Here is a 14,199-nt window from a genome sequence, read left to right as displayed (position 1 = left end):
AATTATCTTCTCCTTACCCTAGTTCGAGCCAGCGATACACCTCCTCTCTCACCTTCTTCCCTCCACAAAAAAAAATCAATTCTCTTTCCCTCTAAAACTCTTCCTCATCTCTGTACTCTATGACGTCTTTCACTCCTGCCGCCTGCACAAACAGCTGGCTTGAACGGCAACATTAGCGTTTAAACCTACGTGAAAAAACAAACTCGCCTCTCCCCTCGCACTACACCCCCCCCCCCCCCTCGTAGTGCGCAATCAGATGGTTTGAAGTGGAAAGGAGAAACTCCATACTGTACTGGCTCTCAATATAGCTGTGAGATTATTTAAAGGATCAACACTGGTTTGAGAGCCTTCTTGTGCGAGCTAAGTGCTGGGAAGGGGGGGTGGGAGAGTGAGAGAGAGAGAGAGAGAGAGAGAGAGAGAGAGAGAGAGAGAGAGAGAGTGAGAGAGAGAGTGAGAGAGAGAGAGAGAGAGAGAGAGAGAGAGAGAGAGAGAGAGAGAGAGAGAGAGAGAGAGAGAGAGAGAGAGAGAGAGAGAGAGAGAGTGAGAGAGAGAGAGGGAGGGAGGCAGGCAGGACCTCAAACACTGTTGTGAATTGAGGACCCTGAAAGTCTTCATTGTTTTCATTAAAAATGCACTCTTGGACCTCTTTGTCCAAGAGTGCACAACCTTTCCAGCAGTGGGTTGAATAACACCATGACTCCCCATCCACACCTCCTCACTCATACACACCTCATACACATCTCATGCCTCTCCCTCATACACAGGGAGCAGGAGGCTGAACACAAGGTACCATCTGGGAGGTGAAATCCTGCAAGAATCATATAGAAAGATCTGGGAGTTGATATCATTCCGAACCTGTCCCCAGAGGCCCACAGCAAAAGGAAATGTCATCAGCGGTATATGCTAGACTGGCCAACATAAGAACTGCCTTTAGAAACTTGTGTAAGGAATCGTTCAGGACCTTGTATACCACTTATGCCAGACCAATCCTGGAGTATGCAGCTCCAGCCTGGAGTCCATACGTAGTTAAGCACAAGACAAAATTAGAGATGATTCAGAGGTATGCCACCAGGCTCGTCCCGGAACTGAAAGGTATGAGCTACGAGGAAAGGCTAAGAGAGCTAAACCTTATGTCCTTGGGAGACAGAAAAGTTAGGTGAGACATGATCACTACCTACATTATTCTCAGGGGAATTGACAGGGTGGACAAAGACAGACTATTTAGCACGGGTGGAACACGAACAAGGGGACACAGATGGAAACTTAGTACCCAGATGAGCCACAGAGACATTAGAAAGAACTTTTCCAGTGTCAGGTGGAATGCATTAGGCAGTGATGTGGTGGAGGCTGACTCCATACACAGCTTCAAATGTAGATATGATAGAGCCCAGTAGGCTCAGGAACCTGTACACCAGTTGATTGACAGTTGAGAGGCGGGACCAAAGAGCCAGAGCTCAACCCCTGCAAGCACTACCAGATGAGTGCACACACAGACTAGTGGATAGTGGAGACACACACCAGCCTCCTTGTCTGGTTCTTTCTGTCTTCCCTCTTACTCTTACATTAGCCATAATGTTTTGGTAACATCTCTGTGGTCCATCCGTGTCTTAACGTGATTCATCCGTGTCTTAACATGATTTATCCGTGTCTTAACATGATTCATCCGTTTCTTAACATGATTCATCCGTGTCTTAAAATGATTCATCCGTGTCTTAACATGATTCACCTGTGTCTTAACATGATTCACCTGTGTCTTAACATGATTCACATGTGTCTTAACATGATTCACCTGTGTCTTAACATCTCTGTGGTCCATATGTACCCTTTGTTGCGCACGAGCTGAAAAATGTCTAATTTGAAGTGGCTTAGACCCGAGGCTGTAAAACCCATGACCCCCCCCCCCCCCTTAGAGTTCACAACCAAGGAAGCCTTCTCCAAGAGGTCAGCCCAGATGACCTCCGGATTATCTTGTATGTTGATTAAAAAATTCCTGGGTTGGTCTTAGTCAGCATAGTTTCAAGTATGTAATATTTCATGATACTCTTGTCAAACATTGCAAGGGAATTAGACCCCAGATTCTTATGTGTAAACATCCATGGATCTCCCCCTTTTGGCCAGGTCAGAGGTCAGTCACACACGTAATTAATAACTCCTCTCTTGAAGAGTGTATGGTGAATGTCAAACAAGCTTAATTGAAATATTTTTTAAGTGTTTGTGCACGTGTGGCCCGACCCCCCTAGCATTTCTGATCTAGGTAGCAACAGTAAATCTTCCCCTCCCCCTTTTTCGAGGGTATATATTGGTCCTGTAGAGATTTAGGAAGAGAGTGCGGGACACCAGGATCGAGAGCGGGTCTGTGAAGAACATCTCAGCCAGGGAGAGACAGAGGTCTTAAGGTAATGTGTGTGATCTCTGAGGTTTTGTTCCATGTCCAAATTTCTTAAATTTTTGCCAGTGTTAGAGTAGGATTTATAAGTGGTGATTGACATAATTTTGGTCTCAATAAACTCATGTTAAAATTCCCGTCTGTGTCAATTGTTGAATCCTCTTAGCCTTTTGGATATAGTGGGCTGACAACCGTCCCATAATTAATGACAGTCATAGAAAGTACTCTCCAAGTCAAGCAATGTTTCTTGCTTCGTTGCTTGATATAGTCTCAATGGTCAAAGGCAGATGGTGGCAGCGTTATTTAATCCTGTGTAGCATTTCCTTGTTGGCAGTGTACCTTTTAGTTCCGGTGTAACCATCATATGTCAGCCCATAACAGTGTTACCAAGTGCAACCGATGGGGAAGTGTTACTCAGGATAAGTAGTGTTTACATTATTAGTTTAGTATCCATTATAGTGGTGTTACATTATTATAGTGGGGTACCATTATAGTGGTGTTACAATTACATTTGGAGCGGTGTTACAAGGCAACCTATCTGACCTCTTGAAGCGGTTGGGCATTAGTGCGAAACATCGGTATTACTGCATATGTGCTCTTAATTTCTTCGAAGCACCGGGATTTTGACGATGTGGAATACAAACGTCGAAATTGCAAATTGAAATTGAAATTTTTGCAAATTGCAAATTGAAAAAGCTGTTTCTACTGTCATTCATTGTAAACATTTCCTTCTTTTCCAATCTGATCAATTTTCCTTAAGGATTTTGTATGTGTGAATCATTTCTCCTCTCTGTTTCTCTTTCATATCATCGTTTAGTCCAGGTCCTGCAGAATCTTTCTTTGTAGCTTTGGGACGACTCTCGTACCATTTCAAATTTCATTGTGTTTTTTTTCTTAGACGGGCACCACGACGGGGCTGCATACTCTTGAACTGGTCTCACGTAGGTGTTTAATCAATGACTTTGGTCCTCTTTAGTTGATTCGTGAAGGCGATATTTTCCCACTTCATTGTGTCTTGTTGATCCTTCGGGTTCATGTCTCTATTTCCATCACCTTGCATTTTCTGGTATTGAATTCTTCCAACCATTTACCGTTCCAGCTCTGGACCGTGACGATCGAGGTCTTCTCGGAGAATGTTGCAATAGTCAACTGTTTCGACGCTTCTAATTATGTGAATTAATTATGGTAATTAGCTTCTAATTAGGGTAATTAGGGTAGAGGGTAAAGGGGGGGGGGGGTAGAGTCCTACATCGACATGTAGAACTCTACCTCCCTCCCCCCCGCCCCCCCCCCGTGATTTAAGTCATACACGTGGATCGACAATAGCACTTGTCTGTTCCATGGTTAAAGACACTATGTCACACTTGCCGATAACTTGAGTATCTTACAGAACGTGATCATGTCTCGCTGTTCTCTCAGATGACACTAAAGATCTTATAGCATATCTTTACTGCTCTTGCTTGTCAAGGTGAGGGGCTCCGGCTGCCTTGTGTGTGCTTGTAGTCACCCCGGGGACAGTTAGACATGTCCAGAGAGCCCTCAGACTAGCCCCTCAAGTGCTGGTGAGTCTCACAACCGCTCGAGCGTCGACCTTCCCCTCAAATTTATGCATCCCTTGTGACGTCAGAGACAGTCCTTGTGTAAATAGGAGGTCTACAACTGTTCTTCTGTTCTCCTTGTAACTGTTGTTCTGTTCTCCTGGCAACTGTTGTTCTGTTCTCCTGGCAACTGTTCTTCTGTTCTCCTGGCAACTGTTCTTCTGTTCTCCTGGCAACTGTTCTTCTGTTCTCCTTGTAACTGTTGTTCTGTTCTCCTGGCAACTGTTCTTCTGTTCTCCTGGCAACTGTTCTTCTGTTCTCCTTGCAACTGTTGTTCTTGCAACTGTTCTTCTGTTCTCCTTGTAACTGTGGTTCTGTTCGCCTGGCAACTGTTCTTCTGTTCTCCTGGCAACTGTTCTTCTGTTCTCCTTGAAACTGTTGTTCTGTTCTTCTTGCAACTGTTCTTCTGTTCTTCTTGCAACTGTTCTTCTGTTCTCCTTGCAACTGTTCTTCTGTTCTCCTTGCAACTGTTGTTCTTGCAACTGTTCTTCTGTTCTCCTTGCAACTGTTTTTCTGTTCTTGCAATAATTCTTCTGTTCTCCTTGCAATAATTCTTCTGTTCTCCTGACAACTGTTATTCTGTTTTGTTCTATTGTAATAATAATAATAATTCTAATAACATATAAAAGGTATAGTGTCTTGTGACAATGAAACATTAATAGTAAAGACCAATTTGGACAGTAAATATGATAATGTTATCAGTGGTGATAACCCGTAATAATAATAATCACACGGACATTAGACAGTTAAGACAACACATCCTGATGACACATGACCTTGGAGTGGCAACTCTCACCTCATTCCTTGTTATTGGTTGTGAGTTCACCGTCTCTTGGGGTGAGGCAGTGAGTGACCGTCCCTCAGTGTAAGACAGTGAGTGACCGTCTCTCAGTGTAAGACAGTGAGTGACTGTCCCTCAGTGTAAGACAGTGAGTGACTGTCCCTCAGTGTAAGACAGTGAGTGACCGTCCCTCAGTGTAAGACAGTGAGTGACCGTCCCTCAGTGTAAGACAGTGAGTGACCGTCCCTCAGTGTAAGACAGTGAGTGACCGTCTCTCAGTGTAAGACAGTGAGTGACCGTCCCTCAGTGTAAGACAGTGAGTGACCGTCCCTCAGTGTAAGACAGTGAGTGACCGTCCCTCAGTGTAAGACAGTGAGTGACCGTCCCTCAGTGTAAGATAGTGAGTGACCGTCCCTCAGTGTAAGACAGTGAGTGACCGTCCCTCAGTGTAAGACAGTGAGTGACCGTCCCTCAGTGTAAGATAGTGAGTGACCGTCCCTCAGTGTAAGACAGTGAGTGACCGTCCCTCAGTGTAAGATAGTGAGTGACCGTCCCTCAGTGTAAGACAGTGAGTGACCGTCCCTCGGTGTATATCTGTCAGTGTAATGAGTCCCAGATCCGTCTGGGAATGAGTGACGGGATGAACAAGCCAGCGGGTTTTCTTCCTATATGTTACCTCTGGTGCGGTGATGTTCGTGAAGAACACACTCCTTGTTATATTATAGACAACATATATCGCCTGTACTGGATAATACGACCACGTAGCTTAGTATCGTAAGTATGAGTATGTACTGGTTGGTGCCTCGAGCTTGTTGTGGTTGGCAGAATGTGTTGCTGGAGATGCCTTAGGTTAGGCCATGGGGTTGACGTCAAGTGAGGCTGACACGGGAAGGGTAGTGTGAACGATCATGGGGTCACATGATAGTTTGGAACTAAGCATTACCCTGGACCACGTTGATAGGTTAAGTAATAATTGTAATTAAGTAGCAATAAAATGCTTATCTTAACATACTAAGAAGGTTAGGTGAGGTCGGTGTTTTCTATGAAGCTTTTCAAGGTAAACTAAAATACTCACAATCAATTTAGTATGTCACATATGCACTTATTAAATAAGCCAATATTGACTATAAGCAAGTGTGAGAACGGGTTGCACAACAGGGGTTATCTTGAGGTAATCTTGAGATGATTCCGGGGCTTTAATGTCCCCGCGGCCCAGTCCTCGACCAGGCCTCCACCCCCAGGAAGCAGCCCGTGACAGCTGATCAACACCCAGGTACCTATTTTACTGCTAGGTAACAGGGGCATCAGGGTGATAGAAACTCTGCCCATTGTTTCTCGGTGTGGGGTCCGACCTGTGAGATTTATATTTATTTAATTTATATGAATTTATATTTACGTTAATTTATATACTTCGATAGCAATTTGTATAATGATAAGTGGACTGTATTTCTGCAATAATTTCATAATCTCACAAATCGATCCTCTACACATTAGGGGGGGTTTATTAAATTAATATATATATGCAGCCAATCAAACTACAGTATCTACATACATTGAAGAGGTTCCTTATCTTATAGTACAGCAGGCTAGTCCACCAGGTATAACTAGGGTGTAGACACCAAATTATCCTCTTTGAGGTAGCTTCCATATCACCCAGTAACTGGTGCACAAATCTTGCTTCCTCGTCTTGACCTGTCAAAAGTGCGCTAGCTGTGAAGCCAGAATCCTATATATGACAAGTATTTCAGAGAAAACTGTACATGGAACATGAAGACCTGGCTTAATTACCTTTAGTTTGAGGCGATTTCGTGATCTAACCGGGTCACCCTATATCCTGACATTAATGGCCATAAATGAATGATAAACGGGTTTCGGATAGACACTTAACTTGAATTTGTAGACAGCGTGTTGATAATGGTACACTTTTGGCTTCCATAACACTACGTCCAAGTAAAATTAACAGGAGCCGAATTTGCTCCCGTGTGAGCCTCTGGTCTCAATATAAACAATGGCTGTTTAACACTCCATACTATTGACGTTACTGGCCGACATTGTCCAGATATGATAGGAGCTAAATTTGCTCCACACGTCTCGGAGGTGACACAACAATGGCTCCCTCCTTCCTCCCTGACGCCTGGCCTACTTTGTCCAGATTTCAGAAAGTGATAGAAGGGTCACATTTACTCTACTTTAATATTGATAATTAAGTTAATTTATATAAGATGTTTTTATGATGGTAAAGTCCAAAGACTAATGTATTTAAGAATAATTCCCAGCAGAATAGCTGGTGAATTATAATGGTATGTGGTGATGATATCCCGTTTTCTTTAGATGGTAATTCCACTACAAGTTACGTTTTCTATGGGTAACTTGTTTATACAACACAGCTATTATCTGTATGATTATTAAATGGTGTCGGATTTTCCGACATAATTCCCCAGGGGGCTGCTCACGGGTCGAAGTCCTAATTAGAACAGACGAACACCGATACTCCTCCTTCGAATTATTTGATTAATTTGATGTTAGCAGTTAGTAATCACACATTTGTGCGTCTGTTCGTACAGGACGGATGTCCCGTACTAGAGTTGCAGGGGTTAGAAGTCTAATGCGAATTCATTTCCCTGTTAACTCTTGTAAGGCTAATATTCAAGCCTATTTACATATTATTTAACCCAGAAGACTGGATGTGATCAAGTACTACAGTCAAGTATGATTCAGGGACTGCAGTGAGATCAGTGACATAGATATAACTTGAAGTTTCTTCAGGTAACTAGTCACTGATATATAAACACTGAGGCCCATGGAATTCATCTTGATTAAATAATAAATGTATCAAATCAGTCATCAGATTTACTGGGGTTTAATTTAATTAATTGATTCAGAGGATTGAATAGCTCACCATTAAAGTAAAGTATGGTTCTGAGACTGCAGTGGGTTCAGTGACATTGGTCGCAGTGACTTGTAGCTGTTTTAGGCTACTGTTCACTGATTTGCCACTGAGGCCTCATGAACTCATCTTCGGCTTCAAATGATGATACTAACATCAACCTCTGTTACTATAGTCAGCTGTAATCTCCTTAGTATAATGCTACTGGAGAAATATAATCAGCTGACAAATTTAGATTTCTACTGGTATTGTTTATCTGCAGGCATAGGTCTCCTCAGGCTTGATACTGGGCCTGAGAGTAATTTACCTCCTGCAGAGTTTAACATGGTTATGCCCTGATATTTAGTAGGGCTACCAATGAATTGATGGTAGTAGTCTGTCCCCACAAGGACAGCCATTTGGCATTTGATTTGCTCAAATTTACCTGCAGCTGCTTGATAATAGCTTTCCAGGTCAGCATAATCAACTGTTGATTGTTGTGACAAATCTTCACATTTCTTGATCTGTCTTGTTAAGTGGCCTTTAAGACCTGCAAGGGTTCTTTTCATTCTCCCTGCATTATCCATACTGGCTAGTTGGTGAAGCCTTGTGGGACTAGTACTTGGGCTGCTCATAATACTGAACAAACACTAATGGTAGCCTAGGGTAAATTCTGCACTCACTAGGCAATAATCCTACCTCTACTAGAGGTTAGCACTTAAAATTAATACACATTATATATATATACAATCATACACACTAATGATTTGAGTGATAAACCAGTGTCACTGGAAGTACCTTTAGGTTAGCTCTTCTATATCACCCTAGGATGGTAGAGACACTAATTAATCACTCAAAGGTGAAATGATCATAAGTAAATTATTATATATACAACTCAACTCGAGTTGATAAAAATTACACCCAAAATAGGGTCTGGACCATTCATTAATGGTGTTAGGTTGATCAATATAGTACAACTGACTGTGGTAATAATGGGACTAGGATGAGCAATAATAGTTCAACTAGTCAATGGTTAATATCCTACCCTGTTGTGGGTTGGCAATTAGTAAATATTATACTGTGATCACTAGTGCAATTTATATTAAATAATTCTCTATCTTGGAGAAATAATATACACAATTATTGATAATAGCCTCTTAATTAGCCTCTATGAAACTTCTAATATTATCTAGAAGTATTAAATATTATTAGTGACCTCGCGAAATAAACTCCACAAATTCGTAGATAATCTCTCGCGAAATGTAACACCACAAAATCCGTGAACAATCTCGTGAAGACACAGTCACTAATTTGGCTGGCTTCTATATTAGCGCTGTCATTTCACGAAATAACACGCCACCAAATATCTGTGGGTGTGCATGAAACCGCTGACGAAGCTGAACTCGGCTGAGGGGGGGCTCCTGAGCTCCCTCGAGGCTACGCTGCCGTCTTGACTGCTGGCTTTGTTTAAATCACACTGCACTAGTATATTTAATGAATCCACTGGTTAACTGGTTCATCCGATACTAAGATGACCAAATGTGGGTTCAAAGGATCAAATAATCCGTCATCCGGTTCGAAGATGACCAAATAATTCGGTTTCGAAGGACCAAATAATTCGGGTCCGACCTGTGAGATTTATATTTATTTAATTTATATGAATTTATATTTACGTTAATTTATATACTTCGATAGCAATTTGTATAATGATAAGTGGACTGTATTTCTGCAATAATCTCATAATCTCACAAATCGATCCTCTACACATTAGGGGGGGTTTATTAAATTAATATATATATGCAGCCAATCAAACTACAGTATCTACATACATTGAAGAGGTTCCTTATCTTATAGTACAGCAGGCTAGTCCACCAGGTATAACTAGGGTGTAGACACCAAATTATCCTCTTTGAGGTAGCTTCCATATCACCCAGTAACTGGTGCACAAATCTTGCTTCCTCGTCTTGACCTGTCAAAAGTGCGCTAGCTGTGAAGCCAGAATCCTATATATGACAAGTATTTCAGAGAAAACTGTACATGGAACATGAAGACCTGGCTTAATTACCTTTAGTTTGAGGCGATTTCGTGATCTAACCGGTTCACCCTATATCCTGACATTAATGGCCATAAATGAATGATAAACGGGTTTCGGATAGACACTTAACTTGAATTTGTATACAGCGTGTTGATAATGGTACACTTTTGGCTTCCATAACACTACGTCCAAGTAAAATTAACAGGAGCCGAATTTGCTCCCGTGTGAGCCTCTGGTCTCAATATAAACAATGGCTGTTTAACACTCCATACTATTGACGTTACTGGCCGACATTGTCCAGATATGATAGGAGCTAAATTCGCTCCACACGTCTCGGAGGTGACACAACAATGGCTCCCTCCTTCCTCCCTGACGCCTGGCCTACTTTGTCCAGATTTCAGAAAGTGATAGAAGGGTCACATTTACTCTACTTTAATATTGATAATTAAGTTAATTTATATAAGATGTTTTTATGATGGTAAAGTCCAAAGACTAATGTATTTAAGAATAATTCCCAGCAGAATAGCTGGTGAATTATAATGGTATGTGGTCATGATATCCCGTTTTCTTTAGATGGTAATTCCACTACAAGTTACGTTTTCTATGGGTAACTTGTTTATACAACACAGCTATTATCTGTATGATTATTAAATGGTGTCGGATTTTCCGACACTCGGCGGCGCCCGGGATCGAACCCGGGACCACAGGATCACAAGTCCAGCGTGCTGTCCGCTCGGTCGACCGGCTCCCTGCCGACACCGCTCGGTAAAACTATCATCGGCGTCTTCGTCGATCTAATTGGTGAATTTCTTGGTGGTGTATCGAGCCTACATCTGTAGCTGCCTTCAAACTGTGTGTGTGTGTGTGTGTGTGTGTGTGTGTGTGTGTGTGTGTATTTACACAAATGGAGTCAATATGGTGCGTTGTACACCCTTCAACATATTGCTGTACGTTCACTCATAGGATGAGTGACTCTACCATTTACTGTGCCAATGGCGATATGCTGACTCACAGTATAAGTCACAGTACCCAGTACTCTTCTGATGGCAGTATGTTCACTCACAGGATGGGCGACACGGACCAGTGAACTTAAACTTCGAGGCAAAGTTTCTTTGCATGCATCTCTTTGATGACCTCAAGCTTCCAAGCCTTCCAAGAGAGAGAGAGAGAGAGAGAGAGAGAGAGAGAGAGAGAGAGAGAGAGAGAGAGAGAGAGAGAGAGAGACAGACAGACAGACAGACACAAGGCCACTGAGACAAAAAAAACTAGCAGTTTACTCTCAATAATGTCTGGTAGACCCTGACCCTGTTACAAGGAATGGCATCTCCTTAAACCAAAAAAATAACAATTAAATCGAATTCTTTAATTTAGTATTAAATATATTTAGAGCAGCATTGGGCCTCGTTACATGGAAATTGTTTCAGTGTTATCAGACACCTTTCAAGTAGTTTGGGATCTTTTTATTTTAAGTAGAATTATTCCCCTTCAGATGTGATTAGGATCTTTAACGAAAAATCTATCTTCCTTACAGAACACAATTGTCTTAATTTTATTCATCACCAATGAATAAAAATCCTCATTGAGTCTTACAATAGCATCGGATCGTATGTTATGTGGACGAGGAGAGAGGCTGGCAGTTCAATGGATGCTGATGCCTTGATCATGTCCTTTGAGACAGGGATTAGATCGTCTTGGGTTAGCTCCAGTACCTTGTTGACCTTGTGGTAATGATCTGGGGGTTGTTACGCTGGAGTTGACGAGCTGCTGCCTCGTTACAACGTTTGGCTAGTTCAGTGTGGGTGAAGGAACTAACCCGTGCGAGTATACTGTCTTAGTGCTGCTTGGAGAGAGAGAGAGAGAGAGAGAGAGAGAGAGAGAGAGAGAGAGAGAGAGAGAGAGAGAAAGAGAGAGAGAGAGAGAGAGAGAGAGAGAGAGAGAGAGAGAGAGAGAGAGAGAGAGAGAGACAGTGTATTCACCTAGTTGTATTCACATAGTTGTGCTTGCAGTGGTTGAGCTCTGGCTCTTTGGTCCCGCCTGTCAACTGTCAATCAACTGGTGTACAGGTTCCTGAGCCTACTGGGCTCTATCATATCTACACTTGAAACTGATCATGATAGTGTATGTGTGTGTGTGTGTGTGTGTGTGTGTGTGTGTGTGTGTGTGTGTGTATGTGTGTGTGTGTGTGGGGCCCCACCAGACGGGTGCCTGGTGCCAAGCTCGGTCTGGGTCACTGACACTGTCTGGCTGTGTGGCGCTGGTCAGGGTTCACAGGGAGGGGGCGTGTCGTGGGCGGGGAGCAGCAGGAGTGCACGCACTCTTCTTGCACGCAAACAACAACTCTATCAACTCAACTCGCTCACTTACACGTTCACTTACACACTTACCCCATTCCCTTACACAATCACTCGCGCACTCACTAAATCACTCACATATTCGCACGTTCACTTTGTGATGAGGTGAACTTGTCTCCTCACTCGTTGCTCCAACAACGGGATCACTGGATATAATGACTAAAAACAGCGTTGGTTCGGCGTTAAATCAACGTTGATGGCGTTGATGAAGCGTTGATGAAGCGTTGATGAAGCGTTGATGAGGCGTTGATGAGGCGTTGCTCGTGGCTGCTGTGCCTACTCCAACATATGTTGCAAACTACATGCATCGTCATGATTGGTGTTTAATATTCACTGGTAAAGGTCTTGACTATGGCCAGACCCCCCCCCCCCCCCCCACGGCGTTCAATCCCCGACCGTCCAAGTGGTTGGGCATAATTCCTTCCCTCCGTCCCATCCCAGACCCTTATTCTGACCCATTCCAAGTGCTATATAGTCGTAATGGCTTGGCGCTTTCCCCCCCCCTGATAATTCCCTCCCCGCCCCCCATCATCTTCTAAGGTGTGAATTCATAAAATTATTCTTGTCCAAATCCTCAGACTTGAGGTCTTAACCGGAGGATATATCAGGCAGCATTAAATTCTTACAAGATGTGGTATTTCTTGAGGCTAAGAGCCGCTCCAAGCAACAGCCTGGTGGACCAAACTCTCACAAGTCAAGCCTGGCCTCGGGCCGGGCTTGGGGAGTAGAAGAACTCCCAGAACCCCATCAACCAGGTATATGTGGGCCTGCGGGCCGCTCCAAGCAACAGCCTAGTGGACCAAACTCTTACAAGTCAAGCCTGGTCTCGGGCCGGGCTTGGGGAGTAGAAGAACTCCCAGAACCCCATCAACCAGGTATATGTGGGCCTGCGGGCTGCTCCAAGCAACAGCCTGGTGGACCAAACTCTCACAAGTCAAGCCTGGCCTCGGACCGGGCTTGGGGAGTAGAAGAACTCCCAGAACCCCATCAACCAGGTATCAACCAGGTAAGAGAGCGTAGGGCAGCGTTCACACCCCGGGCTAACCACAACAGGAGGCCTGATCCTCCTGCTCTGGGTGCTGCTGTGCGCTAGCAAATCGCCTTCACTTACCATTCTCGGGGCTGGAATGCTACTTCAAGAGTGTTGTTTAGGATAGATCTGGCCGAGTTCTCTGTCGCATAGAACTCAGACCGCTGTCTAATCTTTATCTGTCATGTTAAACTCCAGAATGTCTTATCATTTTTTTCTTTGAAGGGATATTCCTGCGCTTGTGGCTGTCCAATAAAATACTTCGGGTCAGAGTTTCTCCTGTACACATATATTTGGAAAAATATTTACCAGGAGTGGTACATATTTTCTAAAACGGAGGGTAGTCGAGCTTGAGAGAGAGAGAGAGAGAGAGAAGAACAGCCTTACACAATTATTGGTGATGTGGCTGGGTAGGCAAGTGGGTGGAGACGGGGCAAGAGGTGGGTGGAGACGGGGGCAAGATGTGGGTGGAGACAGGGGCAAGAGGTGGGTGGAGACGGGGGCAAGAGGTGGGTGGAGACGGGGCAAGAGGTGGGTGGAGACGGGGCAAGAGGTGGGTGGAGACGGGGGCAGGAGGTGGGTAGAGACGGGGGCAAGAGGTGGGGGGTGGAGACGGGGGCAAGAGGTGGGTGGAGACAGGGGCAAGAGGTGGGTGGAGACGGGGCAAGAGGTGGGTGGAGACGGGGCAAGAGGTGGGTGGAGACGGGACAAGAAGTGGGTGGAGACGGGGCAAGAGGTGGGTGGAGACGGGGGCAAGAAGTGGGTGGAGACGGGGGCAAGAGGTGGGTGGAGACGGGGGCAAGAAGTGGGTGGAGACGGGGGCAAGATGTGGGTGGAGACGGGGCAAGAAGTGGGTGGAGACGGGGGCAAGAGGTGGGTGGAGACGGGGCAAGAAGTGGGTGGAGACGGGGCAAGAAGTGGGTGGAGACGGGGGCAAGAAGTGGGTGGAGACGGGGCAAGAGGTGGGTGGAGACGGGGCAAGAAGTGGGTGGAGACGGGGGCAAGAGGTGGGTGGAGACGGGGGCAAGAGGTGGGTGGAGACGGGGGCAAGAGGTGGTGGAGACGGGGGCAAGAGGTGGGTGGAGACGGGGGCAAGAGGTGGGTGGAGACGGGGCAAGAAGGTGGGTGGAGACGGGGCAAGAAGTGGGTGGA

The 14,199-nt window shown here is 44.6% G+C and overlaps 1 protein-coding gene across 1 annotated transcript in view; it reads left to right on the top strand.

The window, feature by feature from the left end:
* The first annotated feature begins 13,447 nt into the window (after window positions 1-13,447).
* Window positions 13,448-14,199, top strand: part of LOC138359512 (uncharacterized PE-PGRS family protein PE_PGRS20-like) — a 33,610-nt gene continuing 32,858 nt past the window's right edge. Inside the window, exon 1 of the mRNA XM_069318849.1 lies at window positions 13,448-14,145. Within this exon, the coding sequence (XP_069174950.1) occupies window positions 13,448-14,145 (698 nt within the window). The remainder of the gene's footprint in view (window positions 14,146-14,199) is intronic.

This window comes from Procambarus clarkii, chromosome 91 (assembly GCF_040958095.1).
Source record: "Procambarus clarkii isolate CNS0578487 chromosome 91, FALCON_Pclarkii_2.0, whole genome shotgun sequence".
Taxonomy (NCBI): domain Eukaryota; kingdom Metazoa; phylum Arthropoda; class Malacostraca; order Decapoda; family Cambaridae; genus Procambarus; species Procambarus clarkii.
The sequence above is the reverse complement of the archived record's forward strand: the minus strand, read 5'-3'. Positions and strand labels throughout refer to the sequence as shown.